This window comes from Rhagoletis pomonella, unplaced genomic scaffold (assembly GCF_013731165.1).
Source record: "Rhagoletis pomonella isolate Grant_MI unplaced genomic scaffold, Rhpom_1.0 Rhpom_scaffold_00014, whole genome shotgun sequence".
In the NCBI taxonomy this organism is placed as follows: domain Eukaryota; kingdom Metazoa; phylum Arthropoda; class Insecta; order Diptera; family Tephritidae; genus Rhagoletis; species Rhagoletis pomonella.
Window position 1 is genome coordinate 16,844,578 of NW_023458568.1, and position 24,235 is coordinate 16,868,812.

Here is a 24,235-nt window from a genome sequence, read left to right on the forward strand (position 1 = left end):
CCGCTAAAATATGCTAAAATGCGAAAGTTTAGATTTTATCCGCTTTTCGCTAAAAATAGATTAGCCAAAATTTTAGTATCCGCAAGTGGCGCTATGCAACAAAAGCAGCTGTCAAAATTTGCTTGCATTGTTGGTGGTAAATAGCCTATTTTAATGGTGATAAATAGTGAAAGTGGAGCAGAAAAGTAGCAGCCTCAATTTGGATTACATGTTATCTCCTGTAGCGTAACCATGGCTAAGTTACAAAGACACTCGCGCCGATTTGCAAAGACTATTGATGAAAAGCCTTCGCAAAAAGGCAAATCTTTGAGAGAATCTACACATTGCTATTTCGAAATTTTTTGCCCAAGGTGACTAGACACAGTGGTCTTGAAACAATGATAGGTATGACTAAAATGCCAACCAAAACTGCTTGCATACCTGTTTTGGAAGGCACCCATACACCAATATGCAGTTGGAATTAAAATCATATCTGCTCCTATGCCTAAAATATTGTCAAATGAAAATTTGGAAAAAATTTAACTGCAATTGTTAGTATTTCTTGTTCAACAGAGTATTCTAAAGTTATCGTTTTGTATATTAGTGTAAAAGAAAAACAGATAGTATTTTTCTCGATGATAATATTTCTGGTGTAAGCTATTTGATTGCACATCATGTCTTCTATAAGTCATCCGCAACATAAGTGTAATCACGAAGAGAACAGATTTAAAGTGTGCGCGCCTTGTGGGAGAAAGATTAAATTCGGATCGTCAAAACCTTCAGAATTTAATATAACCGGAAAATTGGTGTGTCTTATTAAAAAATACGTTAGTGAAAATTTTAGATTGACCAATTCGAAGTTCCCATTAGGCATTTGTGGTACATGTCGTAGGGTTCTCTGTGACCGAGATATGGATATACCAAATGCAACGCGGCCTCTTCCAAACATGCCTAACTATGAAGATTCGACAAAAGAAACAAGAACAAGTTCATGCTCTTGTTATATCTGGCTCACTGCTCGGGCAACCAGCCATCCAAAAGTTATACCAGGGAGAGCACATACCTTAAATGTATTGAGTGAAAAAAACTCCACCAATGGGTTGACTGCTTTGTCAGTTGGGTCAGAATTAAAAAATCATGTAAGTAAACTCGCTAAAGCCTTCCGAAGCACAGAAATGTCGGAAACATTAAAAATTCACGTGCTTCTAAATCATTTGGAACATAGTCTGCATTTTTTAGGCAACGACGGCTTCGGAATGTGGTCGGAGCAAGCTGGAGAATCCATTCATGGCGTATTTTTAAGATTTTGGCTTAATTATAAAGTTAATTCGATTGACGACCCTAAATATATAATCAATTAAAAAAAAAAAACTGTCGTTGAATTTTCATCAAAACACATATGAATTTATATAAAATAATATTTTATATTGTCTTTGTAAATTTATAAAATTTATGCAATAAGAATTATTAAAATATGCAATTATGTAATATTATCTCTTGAATAACTAAGTTAAAATATTTTATGCTTATCACGTAAGAAAGTGTTATAATTATATTACCATAGACCTTCGCGATTATATAACTAGATTTGGAAAGTTCTAGATCAACATTTTATAATATTTTAAGCATAGGAGCAGATGGAATTTTATTTTCAACGAAATTTTGATCTATGATTATGTACAAAGACAGTTATGTAAGCCGTTTTGGTTGGCATTTTAGTCATAGCTATGGTTGCTTCAAGACCACTGTGTAGAGCTTTCCCAAATTAGTTTCAAAAACGTTCGTATTCTTTTCAGGAGGTTATCAACGGTTTTTGGTAAATGTGTGCCTTAAAAATTATGCAACGATGTATTATCAATTATGAAAGAAAGTATTACGTTTACCTGCACCCCTAATTTTACAAGCTTTAATTTATTTTGCTCATCTCTCAGAACAACGCAAACGGCTATAATTTTATGTAGTTATATAGATAATAAGATACCATTCGGAAAAAATACCACTTAGAGTAATTTCTACGTGGTAAGTGCTCCTCTATTATTTGGTTTCATAGGGATTCGGATTCCTTCCTCATTGAAGTAGTAAAGAAATTTCGCTGTACTGTATAAATAATATCGGTGGAGAATTGGGGAATACTGAAAGCTTAAGTGAAATTGAAGTGTTTTATGAAGACTAACTGCCTTACGAATCTCTCCTCAAGGCGTATCTGCGAGACATGTAGTAATTTTTTTTAATTAACGAATTTCGATAATGCCATAATTAATGGCTAGATGAAATCATTTATGTACATATGAACATACTTATTTTATTATGTAGCTCATTTAAAGGGGGAGGGGGTTGAGTATAGTAAGAAAATAACTTGTGTCAAAACTAGAGGTTCGATTTTCCGAGATTGTTAGAGAAGCAATTTCTCGCGAGGTTCGCTTTCTCACGAGATTATCGTGTATAGAAAAAACTCGTTATACTCGCGAACTTCTCGATGATGAATTTAAGGCAGCGTATTTAGTTTAGGGTATTTAAACACCGAACTGTTGAATTTCTTTCAAGCGCAATACTCGTAGCTCACCAGAGAATCAACCATGCGCATGGTATTTTCCTGTGAGGTCTGTATTGTCCAACCGTATGGAGGAACTTACAGTAATCCATTAATTACTTTTACTCACTTTCTTTGCTGCAGCCATCAAACGCCAATTATGCACATACATACATACATACACAGCATATACATCGAACTAAATTCTTCTTATACGCACAGACGTTTTTTTTTTAGACAATAGAATATTTAACATTTACACATACATTTTTTTATTTTGTTTTTAATACGTTCAATATGCTCTTACATACGTATGTCTCGAAATTTCTCGTGAGAATGGCGATACCCGAGATTGTGTCGAGAACTCGATTACTCGATTTCCCGGGTATCGAAATGCTCGAGAATGTGCGAGCAGAAATCGAAGGCCCTAGTCAAAACCAAGCTAATGGGACAATGTTTTCGAGTACTACTTAAACACATATACTCATCATTTGAACATAAAAAACATTGCGCGGAAAAGTCTGTCTTCCGAAAGCTAAGTCATGTTTTCACATTTTATTTACTGACTTTACAATTTTTTTAACGGTTGTCATAATTTTACATTAAAAAAGAGCTATATTGTAGCTGCTATTAATTTCGCACAGAAAAAGTAATCATTTGACCTAATGTGCAGTAGTAAAAAAATTATAGCCGAACCACTTTTTGCCAAGTTTTAATGTATTATTTTTGTTGTTATTGAACCTATGTTATATTTAAAAAAAATATAATTCATTCTATAACAAAACCCGTGTAAATCCAAGTTTCCAAATTTGTGCAAAATAAAAAAAAATTCAACAAATTTTCGTGCAAATTTCGAACTTTTTAAAAATTCTAAAAAATCAATCGAAATTTCTAACCATTTGAAACTCGTACTTTATGCTACTAGAATTCAATGCACCACAAAACTGCATACTCAGATTTTAATTAAAAAACCCGAAATTTTAACGGTAATTTGTTGAATTCTTTTTTAAATCGCATACATTTTTTAGGCAGTGTCACTCGATTGGTACATTTGTACAGATTTGTACATTTTTATACTAGGCTATTGGTAAAAAAAAAAATGGGACAATTTTGTTTTTTGTAGTCAAAATATTGGTACAATACAGCGATGTTCTATTGAAAAATTTCAACAAATTAATTTTCGTGATTGGGATAAAGCAAAATATTTTGGGTGTTCACACAATTGGGATATGATTTGAACCAAATTTTGGCAAATACCCCATCGTGTGACACTGCCTTTAAACTTGTATTTATACGGATGTTTTTAAAGAACGAACTATAAAAAACTAACCAAAATTAAATAACAGCAAAAATAATATTTTAAAACTTGGTGCGGCTATAATTTGTTCGACTACCGTACATAAGTTGACTATGATTACTCGGCCGTGCTAATGCCACTATGCGCATTTTAAAATTTTCAGACAATAGCCTCATGCGATTATCGATTATATTTTTTGTTGTTTGTGTGAAATATTTTATTTTTATCAGTATTTTTCTTTTAATCAAAATATGTTGAAATAAAAGTGATATAATGGCCCTTGACAAACCTTTCTCTTGTCAATATGTTGATGCAGAACTGGACATTTTGCGTCCAGTTTGGTTTTCTTATACTCGCTCACTATTAGGTTAAAGCCATGTTTACATATTTTTAAGCGCGCAAGGAAAGGCTTTGTGGTAAATATATTATGTACATATACATATGCATTATTTAATTTGCCCACGCTGTCGAATATTACTTGATTTTATCTGAAATATTTTAATTAAATTTAAACATGATTTTTGTGTTTCTATTTTCGTTTTTGTTGTACTCATCTTTGCTTACACTTTCCGCAATTATTGCAAATAGCAGTCTCTGAGCACATCGATCTTAACGGGATCCATTGTAACCAGACAAAGCGTAAGCGTTCGTTTTCGTTTTTAATTTAATTTTGCTGTCTTAAAATATTTGTGAAATAATTTCCATTGCTTTAATTGCGCAGCGTAGGCTTCACACATATACATATGCACCTGCGCATTTGTATCTGCAACTTTTCTCTTTGTGTTGAAACTAAAAGACGTTTTTTACAAAAATCTTATATTATCTTATCTTATAAATTTTTGTGTCTTTCCGTGCAGGTGATTTTCAGCCAATCATCCGATCTTATGGAACGCCAGTCTTCCGCTGCATCTTCTACAGAAGAGACCTCTGGTCCGCAGGGTGATCTGAGTAGTGGCTCGCGCCGTGATGATGGCCAGCCTGATTTTACCGTCTTCAAAGACTTTGATTTTCTTGAATACGAGGACAGCATTGCCGGCGAGTCGACAGACAACTTCAATTGGGGCGTAAGACGTCATCAGCTATTCGAAGGTGAGGAAGAGCGCTTGACCTGTGGCAGCGGTATCGGCGGTGGTTCGATCAAAGGTGGTCATTCATCTGCGCTCGAGGACAGCTTCAGTGAGAAGACGCCTATATTAAGCAAAAGACGTCGACAAACTGCAGACGATTCATCTGACGAGGATGGCGAATCCGAATCGCCTATTGACGAAGACCATCGCCAGGCATTCATGAAGTCGGGGTACAATGTGGGTCCTCCCACCTCCCTTAGCCTACGTGAACGGCGTCGTCGTAACTCTGTTTCTCGCAGCGATACAAGTGGTTCCAGTGCAGGCGACTTGGGTGACATAACACCATGTAATGCGTCGCCTCATTTGCCAGGTATTATACGCTTCGGTGCACCCATACGCGATGAAGCTGAGGAGAACTGGCGCAAGCAGCTACAGTCGATGTTGATCAATCAGCCCTCGGCGCATACATCTGAGCTTCTAATGCAGCTTTATCGACTTATAAAGGAGCTGACTTTCAAGACGATTAGCATATCAAAGGAGGCCAAGAAATTCTTCACCGGTATTGGTTCGCAACTAGGCAATCGCATATCGCTATTCACTGATTTACTTAGCTCGCGCGCTGATCCACCACGCGTATGGTGTAGTGATACGCAGACAACTACACCCCGGCTATTTGAAACACTGCGATTTAATGTGTTAGAAGTGCAGGAGCACTTGGAAACTTTCTTCGACCGCAAGGATCAAGTGTTGGAGGTAAGTGGAAACTATATACATATTTTAAATAATTACAATTCCAATGCAAGTTACTTGCTTCCAGTGCCTGGACGCAGTTAAAACGTCATGCAAATTGTCACTCTTCAATGAAGCGGATGTGGCTGCATCTGGTATGGAGTTAACAAGCAGCGCCAATTTTGGTTACATGACCTTCGACCCGGCCTCCTCCGAAGTGGTACTAGATCTGGGTCGCGCATTATATAAATTGATGTTTCAATTACTGCTTCTAATAGAGTCAAACCACAAAATATCCTCCAATGTTGTTAATCATTTCAGAATCAACGAAAAGGTGAGCATCCGGATAGATTTGAAACAAAAAAATGTATTTATCTGTGCGGTGATATCATTTGATTTGCATTGGCTTACAGATGCACGACATATCCGATTTATATGCATTAGTGCGCGACGCCTTGGTACGCAGCGTCAGTGAGGCGGAGCTCGAATGTTTCGAGGCAGCATCGACATCCACCGAAGGCGAACACACTCCCACTCCTTCGCCAGGCATACCCATGACTAGCGAGGAATTCGAAGTAACACTACAAGAACTTATCGAGGGGCAAAAATGGTCGGCTGCTATAACGCATGTGCGCCAATACAAACGCATTTCACAGATGACTGCGTCCAACCCAAACTTAACCATTTCTAGCTACAACAATTTGGATAGTCGTTTAAAGTTCGATGAAATGCCCATTATACTGAATGCTTATGCACAAAGCATAATGAAAGATCGTACAGGTATGTGTTTAGTGCGATGCAGAGATCATAGAATACAAGATTGCGCAAAGGTAAACAAAGCCGAATAAAGGGATAAAATAAACTGTCAAACAGTTAGTTTTCTTAATATTAAATTTTTCGATAGGAACTGTGGGTTAATTGTGTTAAATTATAAAAATATGTATATGATTTATAAAAAGAATTAATAAACAAAATGTGAAAAATGGTTATTTTTTGTAAAAGAATTGGTCCATTTCAGTACATTTAAAGTTTCGGTTTGCGGAATGCGCCACTTTTGTTCATGCATTGTTTGCATCGTGAGTGGTACCGCTACTTTGATTTTGACGATTTTGACAATTATCGAGTAAAATTAAACAACGCGTTCCCGCGAGCCAACGTTTTTTAACCTTTGTTCCTTTTATAAATCATATATTTTTGCAATTTAACAAAACTGAACCATGTTTCTTATCAAAAAGTTGAATGTTAACAAATTCACTGTTGTTTTGTTTTACTTAGCATACGCCATGACTAATGTGACCAACTATTTCATAGCTCAAAGAAGTACAGGTTAGGTTGGGTTAAGTTAACGCCGCGAGCCGATTACGAAATTTCGAATGTGGCTAATTTTGATCCCTGAGAGCTCAGTGTTTGTTCAAAAGTGCGAGCCAAAATGTTTCCATCTAAGCCTCGCGAAGGTTGGACAGTCTAAAAGAAAGTGTGGAGATGATTCCACTTCAACTTCCTCTTGACAGCTTATACAAAAGGATCAGTCTCTAGTCAGTTTCTATTCTCACAACATAAATACCAATCGCACCTTTTGTAACCTTTCCTCAATGTAAGGCTTCTACGCCGTTGATCGCCCACCTAGTTACCTGGTTCAGGAAACCTTGAGCTAGATCAAAAAGGGTGTATAGAAATCGTCCCTTAACCAAAAGTTCCCCATCATCTACATAGGCTATCACTCGACAGCCCACTTTTGCAGTTCCTCTAGAAGGTCGTTTACAACACCAATCCAGGGCAGGGGAGAGAGAACACCACCTTTCGGAGTGCTCCCATTGACTTCCCCACTCCGTCGCGACAGTTCTGTTATAAAGTAAGCTTATTAGGTTGGCTTCAACCCCCAGATTATGAATATACTTGATTATTGCCTCTGGAGTGACATTGTTGAAGGCCCCCTCGATATCGAAGAGGTCCCTACTGCATAAACTTCCTCCGTGAAGGCTTCCTCTGACGACTTTACCACTGTATGCAGGACGGTATTCACCGACCTTTTCTTGCAATAAGCATATTGAGCTCTTGAAAGACAGTGACTGATAGGCCTAAAATCCCTAGGAGAAACATGATAACCTTTCCCGGCCTACGGGATGCACGCAACACTGACTACCCTCCAAGCCTTGGGGACATACCCGGTCCTCATGCATGGATCCAACAAATTGCACGACACCTTCAGTGCCCTTTGCAGCTGCGCAGATATGATGTCATCGGTACCCCGCGACTTTAATGGTTTGAACCAATTTATCGCCCAGGCCATGTGATGAATGTCCAGAAGAACGGAGAAGAACAGAACCTGGGGGAGATTCTGTAACCAGTTAGCGACAATTTTTTGACGCAAAAACAGTTATATCATGCGTCAAAAAGTGCGATAGCGATCCGAAAATTGTCGCTAACTGGTTACAGAATCTCCCTCCCGAAGTACCAAATATCGTAAAGAAGTACATTTGACTGTACTTCGAAGTACGAAGTACAAGAGCGAAAAAAGAAGTACTGTACTTCCGAAAGAAGTACGGGTGGTCACATTAGCCATGACCGCCATAAATGGACAATCTGTGTACATATACATTTCCGATAATAGAAAAAGTAAATATACATATAAATTCTTGGTGCATGTGTTCTAGGTAGGGATGCAACATCGAAGAAAAAAACATAGTTTGTTTTGTTTAAATAAAACATCGGTTATTCGATGCATCGTTCAAAATAACATCCATGGATTGTCTCTCATTTTGTAAAGAATTCAGGAATAATAATTTGGACAGTATTTTTCCTTGCAATCTGTTTCGACATGAATGTATTGTATTTGCGACTAATTTTGAATTCCGGTTCTGTCGACGAAATTTTATTGAAGTAAGTCCACACAACGCTTCTGGGCTTTGATTTGCTAATTTGAACACTTTGATAATGCAGAAAAGGAACATCGGTGTTCGGTATATTGCTATCTGAAAGCATAATCCTTAAAAAAAACATCGTTTGCATCCCTAGATCTAGGTCAGTGTGAAGTCTCAGCATACACTGCAACGTTAGTGCATTCAAAAAATAATAAAGGCCCATCTATGTATGTACAGCTTTGGCGTTGCGTTGGCGCTGGCGTCGCTTCAACAGGTGACTATGAATACATGAATTCAAATGCAGCCGTCCACATAGCCAAAATTTGGGAACGTTAACGCCAACGCAATGCAGAAAGAATGCCAACTCTTAACTTTTCGAGTGCGTTGTTCGTCAGCTGTTGCAAATAATTAAAACTATATGAAATATTTTTCGTTTTTAACCAAATGCTGGCAAGAAATATCGTTTTTAATGCAATTATTGATATGAAATATTAATTTATCTCTCGCTAGTATGTTAATTTACTGGCCAAAGTATTCGCTGCTAAGCGTTCATTGTAGCAAGAACTGGTGTTACTCACGCTGCTGTCGAAGCGACGTCAACGACAACGCAACCCCAAAGTTGTATGTAGATGGGCCTTAAGTCTTAGCCTCACTGTTTTAAAATGGGATAAACATTTTTTGTAAGGAATATTAAATATGATTATGATATTTATTTTCAATCGAAAGTAGGACTCCGCAGAGCCGCCTCTTGCTTTAATTACAGCATCACTAATTAAACATAGAGTCAATCAAAATTTAAAAGTACCAAGAAAATTTCACCCATTTTCAAAGCTCAGGCGATGTTTTTGAGTGTTTTGTGGACATCTGCTGCTATAATTAGGCTATTACACGGTGGTACAAAAAAGAGTAAAGCATATATCCAGGAAAGTTATGTAAATTTTCTGGTAGGTCTTTCGAGAAAGCAAGAATTGAAATACAAACTTTGTCAAACATCCCCAAAATCTTGACTTGACTTTTGCGTACCTATAAGACTGTAACTTAGGGTGCGATTATGTTAGGGCTGCGATAAAAGCGAAGGTGGCGAAGAGAGCTGCGAATAGAGCATAGTGCTAAATCTACGCTCTGATGTGGTGCTTAGGTTGGAGCAGCGTTGCAAGCTAAGATAGCTTAGAGAGCACCGACTAGAGCATAGCATAGAACTACGCTTCGATGTGCTGTTTACGTTGAAGCTGCGATAATAGTGTATATCAGTGTGGTTTTAGTTTGAATTGTTTTTGTCTTCAAATGCTTTTTATAATTTATTTAAAAGTCCACGGGAAACCCACAAATTTTGTGCACACCCCCTTTATGAGGAAAGGCAAATATTTGACGAGTTTCATAATTTGTATGACAATTTAAGACGGGACGCAGTGAGGTTTTCGGAGTACATGCGAATGAATCTCTGAAACTAGGGATTATATATTATCAAAAATTGAAGAAAAACTAAAAAAGGTCAATTATATCTACTTATAGCAGACCAATTTTTCCTGAGGTGCGATTAATGATAACCATAAGGTAAGTTGTAAGTTTTTTATTTGGTAATACTTTACATAAACTTTCGAATTCAATTGTAGTAAAACTAAAAATAAAATGGTATAGCCTTTTTGGTCCAATATAGAAGGCCTTGCGAAAATTTCGCTAATCACCTCCTCCGTGTTCAGGTTGATCAACGCGACTAGAGTGAAGAAAATTTTATCAACGATTTTCTTCGCTCTTATCGTTAGTCTTTGTTTTCAGCTCTGCTCCAACATGAACGGATGCACGTGATTACCATTTACAATTTTCTCTGCTATTATCGCAGCTCGCATCGTAGCTCGTACAGCCGCTCCAACATGAATATATATACGTGTCTCCCATTTATGCAGCCCAATTGTTAATATTCCCGGGGAGTTCGTTCTGCGGGAATTTGTTTCTCCCGAGAAAGAAATCCTCCAATAATTAACTCCAAGGGAGTAGCGTTTTCCCCGAAAATTTGGGAGGAGGAAATTCGAACTTTGAAAAAGCTGTTTTGAAAAGCTGACACTTTTTGACAGCTCAACTCCGCCATTTAATATAAAAAATCGGCAGGGAATTTTTATTCATGATAGGAGGAAAGGAAAAATAGAGAAAACTCCCAGGGAGTTTCTGTTCAGAATCGGCCCGATAATATTCTGTGCTATTATCGCAGTTCCAACAAAAACACATACACGAGGAACCTATTTAAAATTTTCCCAGCTATTATCTCAGCTCTTGTCTTCGCTCTTATCGCAGCTCCAACATAAACGCACCCTTACAGCCGTAAGTCACAAACCTTAGTTCATCAGTGCTGTGATTTCTACTGCGCCTAAAAATTTGCTGCTGGGACAAATATGTCGCTACCACACACATTTTTTGTGTATTTTTCTATCGCCTAAAATCTAATTTTGGTGGCCACTTGAAATCACAACAACGATGAGCTAAGCTCTATCTCATAAGTTTTGGCACAAAATGCATCGTCCACCCCTTTTAAAATAACCATAGTATTTCAAACTGCGCTTTCAAAATAAGTTACTACGATTATTGTCTTCTAAAAATTCTTTTTATACCACACCATATGGACCATTATCCTCGATTTTTCTAAGGATGTATGGAACTTTCTTTATCATGTTCTGGCAGACCGATTTATCCATTTCCCTTATCTTTCGCGTAATCCTTCCAATCAACTATTGCTCATTTTTAGCCTCTTAGCCTTTTTCGTACACCATATTTACTCTTAAGAAGTCTTCGATTGGACGTGGCTTTGGGATATTCGGAGGGTTGTCCTTTTTCGGAACAAAAGGTATATTGTTTTCTGTGAGCCAATCCAACGTTTTCTTAGCGTAATGGCTACTTCCCAAGTCCTTCCAAAACATGATTTCGTCGCGAGCATGATTGTCTTCAACAAAATGCTTTAATTTGGTTAAACATTGATTAATGTAAGTGTCAGAATTGATCGCTGCAGCACCACTTGGGCGGACTAATGGCATTGAAACACCTTTTGATGAAATGGCGGCCCACACCAATACTTTTGGTTCAAATTTTGATTTGGCGACATATTTTACCTTATCTGGAGTCAATTCAATGTTATTAAAATAAAATTATAATATAAAATTAAATAAGATTCACCGTCCAAAATTATGAATTTTCCATTCACAAAGTGCTTGTCGCGTAGTGCCCGACAACATTTTGGTATTAAATATTTCGAGCTGCCTGGCTGTATATTTGGGTGCACGCTTACGTTTCCGGTAAAACACATATGCTTGGTCAAAACACGATGGACCGTGGATTTGGAAACGTCAAATATTCGCGATAATAGTTTCGTGGATTGACCAACGTTTTTTTGGCACTCGTTATCAAACTTTTTACGATTTGGTTAGTTAGTTTTGGCGGACGACCACATTTTTTCTTATATTGCTGTTACTTATCACCGCGACAATATTTTAGAACCCAAAAAATGTTCGGCATAATATGGGCTTATCTTTGAATACTTGCAGAATTTCCTTTGAACTTAGTCTGCAGAAAAGATTTTCAACAGACTTTCGTAATTCTAGTTTGTACGCCCCCTGTAGGGAAACGAACTAGTGCGGAACTGGTTCGGTTCTAGTGCGTTTGGAACCATGACTAGTACGCGTTAATTCTCTTTTGCATGCTAGCGACTGGCGAATTTAACATTGCGATGTCCTAGGAAGTGTCAATTGTCCCCTGTTGCATCCTTTTGGCTCTAGTTCCGAACCAGTTCTAAATTCGACAAATAAGATCTAGTTCGTTTTGCACCCCTTTTTCTATAGTTCCGAACCAGTTCCAAATTAAACAGATGAGATCTAGTTCGTTCTGCATCCCCTTTTCTTTAGTTCTAAACTAGTTCCTAATTCGAAAGATGAGATCTAGTTCGATCTGCATCCATTTTTTATAGTTCCCAACCTGTTTTAAATTCGTCACCTTAGATCTACATTTCTAATCAGGCTTGTCGAAACATTTCCCTTTTATATTAAATTCGATCGGTTGAAGGAAGGGCAATAACATCACAAATGTTTAAACGCATTTATTAAAAATTGATAAACCACATTAGTAGTAGTAGTAGTATTAAACTTAAGTAGTAACTAAAAAACAAAAGTGCGTTCTGCTTAAAAGTAAAAATATTAGTTCACTTTGTCTTGTCTAAATTTAAGCATATTGATTTTTAAGTAAATTCAGTTCTTTTTAAGCTTATATGTATATGAAGTACTTTGAAAGTTTTTGTCGTACTTAATGTAAATAAGTTATACAGTCAGTCAATAAAGTTTAGGTACAGCGAAGTTTTTACAATACCGGCAACTATTTTTTAATTATTTTATTTTTCCCTAATTTTCCAAATATTGCAATTTACACTCTTTAGAAAAAAGTTAAGTACGCAGTTTTTAGCCCATTCAATTTTAGTATAACAAATTGCAAGTTTGAGGTAGCTAGGACGTACCATCAATATTTAGCAATTTTTTTATGCTGTTTGGTAAGTCCTAGCTTCCTCATACTTGCACTTCATTATACTAAAATTGAATGGGCTAAAAAACTGCAAACTCAACTTTTTTTTCTAGAGAGCGTAAATAGAAAGTGAATTATTTTAATGAAATTTTGCAGAATTTTCTTAAATTTTGCACAAGGTTTGGAACTCTGATTTTTAGGGATTTTGTTGTAGAATTGACCATATTTTAATAAAAAGTACCGAAAACTAAAATATTTAAAAAATAGTTGCCCGTATTGTAAAAAATTCGTTGTACCTAAACTTTATTGACTGACTATATTAAGGTAGTTGTGCTGGATTGCATAAAAAAAATTAATTTGCCTTTTCTTAAAAAAAAGGTAGCTCTGGTGGCTTGCATTTTTAAATAAATTTAGTGAGAAAGTGGTAATTATTTTGACACTTTTTTTTTAAATGACTCTTTTTCCGCAACTGCATTGCCTTTCCCAATTGTCCTTCAGGATCTTGGCCTTTGTTTATGGAATCACTAAGTATAATGATTATTAAGCAAGTCAAAAACTATACCAGCGTGATTACCGACGTATCCTTTTGAGAGGTAGCCGTACCCTTATAAAAGGAATAAGACCCAAACCTTTCAGGTCAAAATTTCAGTAGGTTGCGTCTGTATGGTCTTTTCAATTTTATAAATTATCATTATTTTTAAGTGGAAAAATAAAGCACTAAATTAATGATAATCTCTGCGCGAAAAAACGCAAATCATAAAATAATCATTATTTGTAATAACACAAGGTTTACAAAAAAAAAGCTTATGCATATTAAACCAAACCTACATATCCCTATGTTATTCGACACGCTGAATGCGAATCCGAAGTCCGTTGGTCTCCACCACGTCAGGTTCGTGGTCAGTTGAAGGTCAAGTAGGGAAAAATTCATTGAGTAAACTTGAAAATTCATATACATAAGGTGTCGTGTCGAATAACATAGGGATATATAGGTTTGGTTTAATATGCATACACTTTTTTTTTTTTTGTAAACCTGTGTAATTATTTCCGTTTGAGCGAAAGAATAAAACTCAATAATAATTCATAAAATAATGATTAAATGCTGATTTAAATTAATTTACTCATAATGATTACCTTCCCTGCTTTTAAAATTTAAAATAAAATAGTTTTGTGAAAGTACCACATTTCACTGCTTTTGGACTGGTGCGGAACTAGTTACTGTCGGACTGGTTCGTTTTTGGCCAAAAAGAACTAGTACTGAACTCGAAATCTGGTTCACTAGTTCGTGTTTTCCCTACAGGGCCATTATTATTTCAGGCAATTTACAATTATGAGTTTGGCAGTTGTCTCTATGTAACAGTAAACACGTTGAGTACGTTGAATATAATTTTTCCCCATTTATGCAGTAACGGAATGCAACAGATTTATGCCAAAACTTATGGGACATATGTTATGTATGGCTGACTTCCAAAACGTCAATTGCTTTGCATACGTACAAAGTATAATGTTCCATAACGCCGAACTACAAAATATTGACAATGTATACTTTTCCAAAACGCATCCGAAAAGTTATCGAAACGCAGCGCTTGAGCAATCAGCGCATCAGAAACAAAGTTGATGCTTCGTTTGTTATTGGTTACCATTGGTGTTTTAAAAATGGAAAATTCAGAAAAATTGTTCATTGCTATATTCAAAATTTAAAATATGCAATGTATCTGGTTGCAATGTGTCGTAACTCTGCGTATATAAACAGTTTGAATACCGTAGTATAACAGTATCCAAACATTGTATTGATACGTTTTGGAAGTCAGCCTATGTACATAAGGCTCAAAATTTCTGAACAAAATACGTGAGAACAACATTTGCTATTGCTGCAAAGTATGCAATGTCTAAACCCATGCACATATTTTGCAAAAAAGCTGTTTTGTTGTTGGAATTGCTACATATTTCTCTCATTTCGCTCACTTAATTTTTCTTGCTGTATCTTGTTATTGTATTTGACACAGAATTTCGCTGTTTGCTACATATGCATACTACAACTTTGCAATGGAGTGCTCCCGTACTCTTGCAAATTTGGTATAGTATTTTTGCATTTCGTGCAATCCGTGCAATTTACAAGACTTCTAGAGTATCCCTATTGTATTTAACGTTCTGTTTGATGGATTTTGCTTAAATCTAGTATGAGTAATATACAATAATCATACTTTTGAATGAAAAATATTGGTTTTATATGGTAGCTAATTTGTTTAAAATAGTAACAATTTAATTCGCGTTTGCGAATCATGCTGCACGTTTTTATTGTTTTCCTCCAAGGTTGTGGTATGTAGTTCTAGCGACGCTGTGAAAATCTTTTTCAAGGTCAATACATTGGTGGGATGATCTCCGGACCGGGCGATTTGACAGTGTAAATAGACTGAATTGCATAGCTTAAGGCATCTTCACCCGCCACAGTTCTGGAAACAAACCAGTTGTTCCTTGGCACAGTGTTTCTCGCATTCCCTCCCACTGTCGAAGAAAAGGAAGATAGATATCACCTGATTTCCAGGAAAGTGTGTATGTAGAAGATCAGAGAGAGTCTCAATTTAGTCTCTGTAAAAGAGCCATCAGGCTTCTTGAGTGAACCCAGGTTTGTAGTTTGGTCCTTCTTCAGAACTTTTACCAGCCTAGCTGTTTAACCTAAGGTTTCTATCCCGCTTCAGTATTCCTTAAAAGAGCCTTACGGCTAAGAGTCGAACGAGACGGGTATGCCTTATCCAAAGTGGATTGTAGGACAGCGGTTTAATTAATCACCGCCTCATGAATGACTTGAGTGGATCGTATCCTAGGTGACGCCGTGATCTGGTTCCCAAGCTTCTCCCTTAAACACGGCCAGTTCGCTTTTTTTCATTGCGCATTGTCGCAGAGAAAATACCATCCTCACCAAGTTGAAACCTGATGTACCTGCAGCCCGAGAGCGAATCTTCACTAGAACTCTCCAGTTTAGGACTGACCACCCTAACGTAGAGTTATATAGGGTAAGATCAATCACTTCCTGTCCACTTTACAGAATATACTCGAAAACCTGATCTCCTGTCGCGTTGCTGCCCCAGATTTTGGCCCTTATTATGAGTTGCATTCGATTTTCGATCTTCGCTGGTTATCGAAGATCGAAGATCGAAAGTGAAATTCGTATTATGAGCTATGCAACCGTGTCGAAATTTTCGTTGAGTATCGAATTTTCTGTCGAACAGAATTTTGCTTTCGATGGGGTAGCGAAGTGTTAGAAAATTGGGAAAAATGTATGATTTTACATTTGTTTTCTTACTTTTTGGCGGGTAGACACTAATTTTAAAAAATTTTTTATCAATTTCATGCAGTTTTAACGTCGTGAATACAAAAAACAAGCTCGAAAGGCTGCTTTACTGTGAAGGAAAATCCCAATACTCAGTTGGTACGATCTCTGAGAACAAATCATAGAGCTGTGGATAGTTTTAAAATATTTTAAATAGATTTGGCTCCCAAACGCCTCTTTAGACAGTCGGAAGTTTTTAGTAAATCTGTAGACAAATTTCTTAAATATATTTTATGTCAAAATATATTGTAAAGACTACACTTAAACTCTCTTAAACATTTACTACTCCTGGTCAGTTCACTAAACTCTCATCCTCTGACGAATCGTTGAACCCCAGAACTTCGTTGTACTAATTTTTACCACGTTTTTATAAACTTGCTTTCTTTTTTATTTCATTTTAATTTGCACAAATTTACATAAATATGTATAAGCACACTATTTAGTTTGCTCGATTTGTAAACAAAGCTTCTCAGCGGTGAAAAATATGCTATTGTGAACAACATAAACGAGCGAAGTTCACAATAGCGCTATTCTTCATCGAATGAGCGCCATAATACCAAATCAAAATTCGTTCGATCAGCACTTTCGACCACAGTCGAAGATCGAATGTAACTCATAATAGGGACCTTTATTCTGAGCATTACCATCGCAAAAAAGGATCAATCTGACGTTCCGGTTCTCGCTATATTCGACAAGACTGGCCGCCTTCCTCGGAAGTGGCGGCAAAGGAGAGTCATATGCAAAGCACGCGGAGGCAATAATGAAGTGCTTCCACCCGGTTTTGCCCTTGCTACCAGGTCCTGACAGCTAAACTGTGCAAGTTTGGTGACAGTATAGTGAAGCGGCTTTAGAGTGCTGCAAATTTATTTGAGTTATCGCCACTGGACGGTAGATCAAATCGCTTTGGTCACTCATTGAGGACCAATAATGAAATAAATAGTTCCAAAAAGGAGACTCAAGCGATCTCAATACCTAGATCCGAGAGTATCCACAGGGACCCGGTTCATCTTCACAACCAGAGTAGCACCTTCTCTACCTTCCCAGTTGCTATCCTTTTTGTGAGAGATGACACGCCAGTGCTATTACTGATAGCATTGGGGTAGGCATTGTTGGGTGCATCCGCAGTTTTCCTTCTCTTGCAGCGTTCGGGAGCAGATTTGGATGTCGAGGCATTTACCAAGCTCCTACGGAGTAAACTCCGTAGACCTATGCCGCTTACGGAATGCATCGAAAGGAGTTCGGCCAGCCAGACAAGAGGGTTTCCACTCCTTGCATTTCGCCCTACGATTCTTCCCCCTTTTCCTCTTCTGGGGGGGGTTGTGAAAGAGGACCAACTCTGTCATCGGAGGGTCGTTGGCAGCGAGCTGCTTCCCAACCCACATCCCCTGCAAGAAATTGGTCCTCTTCCGACTCTGAAAAAAATTGAACTCTCATTACCTCCCACTCTCCTCCAGGATACGCTCCTGGTCTATGACGCTCGGGGCTTTAGCAATGGTTGGGGAGTATAGAATCCGTACCCCTGCCGCAAATACGGTTGGATTTCCACGACTGTGGGTATCACCTGGAGGATTTAAATCCATGCGTTGCACAGTGGGAGAAATGGCCAATCTGGCGGCGCCTTGTTAATAACTTCGAAAAAATAACAAATTTAAGTGTAATATTTTTGTATTTGTATGTTTTGAGGGATCAAGAATCAACCTAAAAAAATTGTGCGTTTTGACTCTGATATTGTACCTAAAAAACGCAAGAATTCAAAAAATTGCAAAAACCTGCATCTAATTCTTCAACTTGACATAGACAAAAGATCATACTAAAATACAAACGAAACACTGGGGCAAATCCTGTCCAATCCACCCAACTTTTATTCCACAGAAGATTGGGTTACACCTGCTAAAACACTTTATCAGAAAGGGACTAAGCACTAAAACCTATACGCACAGGCCACACACATATTTTTTTTATATACATACCTGATAATTTCAACTAAACCACTAATCCAAAGAGAAAGTTAGAAAGTTAGAAAAATACAATTTTTCCTGTAAACAAGCTTTGTACTGCAAAAAAGCGCGAAAATAATGAATGCACTTGCTGAAACTTATGCTAAGTTTGAACGCTCAAAGTTGGGACAATATTGGAAGCAAAACAAAAAAAAAACATCAAATCCGTTGGTTTGTTAGTTGTCAAAAAACAAAGAAAGATGGCTGGATTCGAATATTTAAAATTTCACTAAAACGCTGCCAAATTTATCATTTCTGCCACTGTGCGTTGTGCCATTGTCATGAAGCGCAGTTTTGTCCCAAACTGCCATGGTTGGTATGTGTTTCAGATAATATTTTTCCCGTCATCCTCCTACTTCCCGAGTACGGTTGCCAGACGAACTGATTTTATCAGTACAGTACTGATTTTTTAGCCCTTGTATTGATTTTATTCATTTCTTCAATCAGTACACTAATGTCCTGATTTTTAAAAATTTTTACTGATTTGCACTGAATTTTCAATTCAAACAAAATACTTTCGGATTTGCTTAAGGTTTTTACATAACGTTGGAACTTCCTTAAACTGTACTGTAAAAATGAAAAAGAAAATAATTTAATTATAGTTGACATGTTTCAGATAATATCTCTGATCCAGTACTCCATGAACTTACAGGTTTTTACACAAACTTGCAGGAAGTTACACGAAAAATGATCCCGTACTCCGAATTCCTCCAAAATCCTGTAAATGAGAGCGATATTTCGAGAGTTGTGTAGAGAATGAAGTTGCAAGATTTTACCCGAACTTTTTCTTCTGGTAAAATCATGAAAAGTGTCAAGCGATCACTGGTTGACGTTTTTACAGGAAAAATGCTTTTTTGTACCCGTACTTTTTTCTTAATCTCAATCTTAACTTTAATCGTAAATTATATTTCAGTATTATACTTTATTTCAATCTTAATCTTAGCCTTAATACTAATCTTAATTCTAAATATAATCTTAATTTTAGCCTTAATATTAATCTTGATCCTGAATGTAATCTCAGTCTTAACCTTAATCATAATCGAATTTTAATTTTAATCGTTATCTTAATCTCAATCTTAATAATAATCTTAAACTTAATCTTCATATTCGTCTTAATCTTAACCTTAATGTATTAATCTTAAGTTTAATATTAATATCAATCTTGATCCTAAATTTTCAGCCTCATTGCGTAAGTCGTAAATTAGACTAAATTGTACGACTCTACAACATTGGCATTGTCTACTGTCGTGCTGAGATAAGTAAACGAAGAAAATCGTCGAAAACTATGCAGTGCTGCCAAGTTTTTCCGATTTAATTAGGCAATGACATGAAATTTTCGAGACGATTCAACTCTCAAAAAACGACTTGCATTCGACACGACTCTCGCAATGAGGCTATTTATCTTAATTTTAATCATAATCTAATCTTAATTTTTATTTTAATCTTAATCTGAACCGTAATATTGAACTAAATCATGGTCCTAATCTTAATACTAGTCTTTATTACAAACTTTTATTTAACATGGTAATCCCGCGGAAATCTCCAAACGATTTTAAACTAACTTCCCGACAAGGTAGAGGCTTGAAATTTTCAGCATTGTTCCAATCACGATGACAATGCAATCTAAAATGTAAATGAATTCCCTAGATGGTCCAGGGGTCTTGATACAAAGACGGCCAAAACATAGTAAAATTTATGGCTAACAGGGCGTACTGCCGGCGGTAGTAGATAAGAAGTATAGTTTCAGGCGCTAGTAAGAGAAATCCGGAAATTACCTTCAACAGTGTTTAACATTCCAAACTGTTAAGTTTTAGGCACTTCTGTTAAGAATTACATTAGTTGCGTTTTTTTCCCCCCAGTAAAAATCCAGTAAAAGTTTTTACGAATTTTCATGTTTTGGCGTTTTCGTACGCAAAAACTTGCAAAGTAGGGGAAATGGAGAGAGCGAAAAATGACTGTTGAAGTTGCAAGTTTTTACTGGATTTTACTGGATAAATTTTTACTTGTAAGAATTTGCCAGTACGAAAAACAGCTGTTCGCATGTTGCTGGATGAAATTTAAACTAATAAGGAAACTGTTTGTGGGTTTTTATTGTTGAATTTCACAAAATAAACCTATTTAAATACAAAATATTTTGTTTTATTAGGAATTTGCTGCGAATAAACAACCAATTTATCAGCTGTTCATGAAACTTGCAAATTATTACTGGAAAAGCGTTCGCATACTTTATTGCAAATTTTTTCTATGAGAGCGAATTCTTAGAAATAAAGTTACTGGAGAGTTGCTGGCAAGTTACTGGATAATTTGTAAAAAAAACACAACTATTATTTGGTTTCCTCACACAGGGAGTTAGTGAAATACAGAGATACAATAAAAGCCATGCATAATTCACATACATGCATCTTAAAAGTGTACATACATAGGTACCTCTACTATCGCGCAGGCGAAAAAATTTCAGTTAGTACAATCAGGGCTGTCAACTATACTTAGCTATAAGGTGCCATATTGAGCATAAAACAGTACCAAAATGTGCCAAATAGAAAAATAAAAGTGCCAAAAAATGTGTCATTCTTTTTTTTTCTTCTCATTTAGCATTAAAATTACAACCACATTCCTAAAACAAAAAACCAATGCAAAGTAAGATAAACCAGTTGTATACACTATAGAAATTAGAAAATTTTAGTTGACAAAACGAAGTACACGCAAAGGATTTCCCAAAAATGTATTGAAGTATTACTATTTTTCAAAAGTGCCAATTTGGCAGTTTGTGCCAAATTGAAAAATTGAGTGCAATTTGAAGTAAAATACGGCCAAAAATGGCACGGTTTGAGCCAAGTTGGCAGTCCTGAGTACGATGTGTTTCTTCTGAATACTGTTAAGGCGATGTGGATAATGCTGCATATTCGTTTGCCATGGTAACATGTACAATCAAAGGAATAAAATAAAGTAGTGTAGCAAAAGATTTTTTTAGCAAGAAAAATTTGTCAAAATTGCACTAAAATGAATAAAATAAAATAAGTTAAGTTTCGCCGACAAACTTTTTTAAAAACGAAGTAAATTTGTACAAATTGTTAATAATTTTCATTAGAGTTTGAGTAGCTCCTTTAACTATTTGGCTTTTAGTAACTTTAACGTAAGCTTAACTTAGTTAGTTAACATTTTTAACAAAATTTTCTTGCTAAACAATCTTTTGTTACACTACTTTATTTTATTCCTTTGATTGTACATGTTAAACAAAAGCTTGTTTTTAAAAAATATTTTTTTACATTATTTTATTTTCACCTTCATCTTAACCTTCTTTTATGTCGGAGCCAGGCACAAACAACGCGTGCAGTAAACAACACTCAGACAACATGCCGTCCAATGTACTATTTTCATGTCCTATTTAATTTGTTGTAAATCTACACGATTTACGATTTGCTTAGGTTTAGCAGATTGTTGGGTATAAAAGAATTCAGGTGTTCGTCTCTCAACATATCGCGGCCAAATGTCTCGTACCTAATTCTTGCAAAGGCGGACAGAAGCACAAAAAGTGTTCCACCGTATCATCCTCTTCAAGGTAGGATGGGAAAATGGAGTTGTCATGTACGCCTATCACAGTCAGGTGTTTGTGCGACGTGAAGTGACCAGTCGGCAGTCTAAAAAGTTTTCCGCAGTTCCGTCTGATCAGTGGAACTAGATAGACCTTCTGAGATTGAAGGGAACATGAGTTTTGCCAACCTGCAGCCCCTCGATGCCTCCCAGTTATTGCTGAGCGCATTATTCACCCAGTTTTTGATGGCGGCTCCGACGGCCGAAATGGAGAGTGGTATTACTGGACCGCGGAATGCCTGGTATAATCCAACTCTGGCCAAATGGTCAGATGTCTTATTACCAGGTACTCCCGAGTGACCCAAGTAAAGCGAGTAAAGTTGTATCGTTATGTTGTATTTGAGACTTGCATTGCCGAACTAGTTTGGAAGTAGTTAGAGGGCTGGCCAATGCCTTAAGTGCAGCAACAGTAGAGCATTACTGTCTACTTTCTACTATCGCTGTAAATTTTATACGTTCTATTTTTAAAATGCCAGGTTTTAAACGTCGACGTTGTTGGATCCAAGAATGTTTGCTCACTATTTTTTAGTGATTATTAGTTTTTAATAATCAAAAAGTGATTCTCACTTTTTTTGAAGTGCGTAAGATTACAAAAATTTTTCGATGGTCGTAGCTGTATATGCTTTATATGTACATATGTATATTAGGGTGATTCAAAATTTGAACTTTTTTGAATTTCGACTGGGAACGTTCGGATTCTTGAAAATAATAGGGAAGACACTTGCACCGTGTGTAATAGTTTTATGTCATTATTATATCTGAAATAAACACAAGGGCTTGAAAAACTCATCGAAATCATTGTCTGCTCTTTGGGTATTAGTGATATGATAGAAAAATTAATTGATTAACTCCCAACACTGCCTCCGTGTGTATTTCTGTCGTAAAAAAGCTTCTCACAAAAGCCATTTCTGTTCGGAAGCGGCGTAAAGCTGTAGGTCCGTGGCTTTTTTGTCACAACATCAAGACCCACACCACAAATTGAAGGAGAAGCTCAGCCAAACACTTGGGAAAGGTGCATGCGCCAAAATATTGTTATTATACTATTAATATTTGCAATGACTAGGAAAACACTTGGATTCAACATGGCGTATGAGTGATGTTTATCTGGTGATTTTTTTTTATTTGATGATTAGTAATATTTAATGATGAGGTCCACTATTGGTATGAATTATAATGTGATCTTAGATGTATTAAGCATATGCTCACTGATTAAGGAACAAAAAAAATTATTGCAAATATTCATTTTTTATAAGGAAAAACTTAGTTACTAACTAATTAATATATGTATTTAAAACTAACTTATCAAACTAATATAAACTGTGTTCTACTAAACTGATATTTGGGAACCTACCTACGAAATTTCAACGAAATCCGTCAAGATTTGATGAAAATATACCTATTTTTTTTTATAAAGATGCATTTAAAATCTGCAGTTTCCGGAAAACAAACAACAGCGTTGAGTGACCTCTGAATCTTGTTCACATAAGCTGAAATTTTAGAAGGAAGTGGTCTTCCCTATTATTTTCAAGAATCCGAACGTTCCCAGTCGAAATTCAAAAAGGTTCCAATTTTGAATCACCCTAATGTATATTTCATGGAAATCTGGTTTTTCAGATCCGTGATACAAGAATAAGTGGTATAAGTATTTTAAATTTTTGTATCATGTTCAGATCTACATATAAAACATTATATGATTTCAAAATACTTTGCCTGAAACTAATATTTCATATTCGTATGTCTATATTTCAGAGGCATTTATCGTTTCAAAATCCGATTCTGAGCTATTCGAGGTTTATGCAATACTATCGGAGAACTTGTACCATGTATCCAGCGCACTCACAACCATGGAAATCAATATGAAAAGTTACTCGGGTAGTGCAGCTGCTGCTGCAGCTGCCATCGCGGCGACCAGAGGAGAAAGCGGCGATGCTGTTACGAATCTTTGAGAACCTTCCTTGCGCACTATCGAAAATTTTCATTTATGTATTAATACAATTCATTGTAAAAACATTTAAAACGAAATCAATTAAATATGCATATTAAATGTAAGTAGTTTTCCCACTCGAGAGCCAACTAACGTGACACCGTCGATGTGAATCAATCTGGAAGTTTTTAACGTTAATAGGTATGAACAAGTGAATGCAATAGGGGTATTCACGATCCGGTGCATACTGTCTAACATGGTCCATAGATAGCCTAAATAGCATGATTGTTGTTGTTCAATAGGGGTATTCTCCAAACCTGGCAAAGCCATTGCACGTAGCACGGATTGCATGGATGGCATAACTCGCAAACACACAACAACAAAATACATGGGAAACAACATTTCCTATCGCTGCAAAATACGCAACGTCGAAAC

At 36.5% G+C, this 24,235-nt stretch overlaps 1 protein-coding gene across 1 annotated transcript in view; it reads left to right on the forward strand.

Annotated features, from left to right (window-relative positions):
* LOC118749276 (protein furry-like) overlaps positions 1–23,953 on the forward strand; it is a 1,083,341-nt gene extending 1,059,388 nt beyond the window's left edge. Inside the window, exons 29-32 of the mRNA XM_036484076.1 lie at positions 4,664–5,626; positions 5,691–5,936; positions 6,016–6,382; positions 23,626–23,953. Coding sequence (XP_036339969.1) covers positions 4,664–5,626; positions 5,691–5,936; positions 6,016–6,382; positions 23,626–23,822 — 1,773 coding nt within the window. The 3' untranslated portion in view covers positions 23,823–23,953. The remainder of the gene's footprint in view (positions 1–4,663; positions 5,627–5,690; positions 5,937–6,015; positions 6,383–23,625) is intronic.
* The last annotated feature ends 282 nt before the right edge of the window (positions 23,954–24,235 follow it).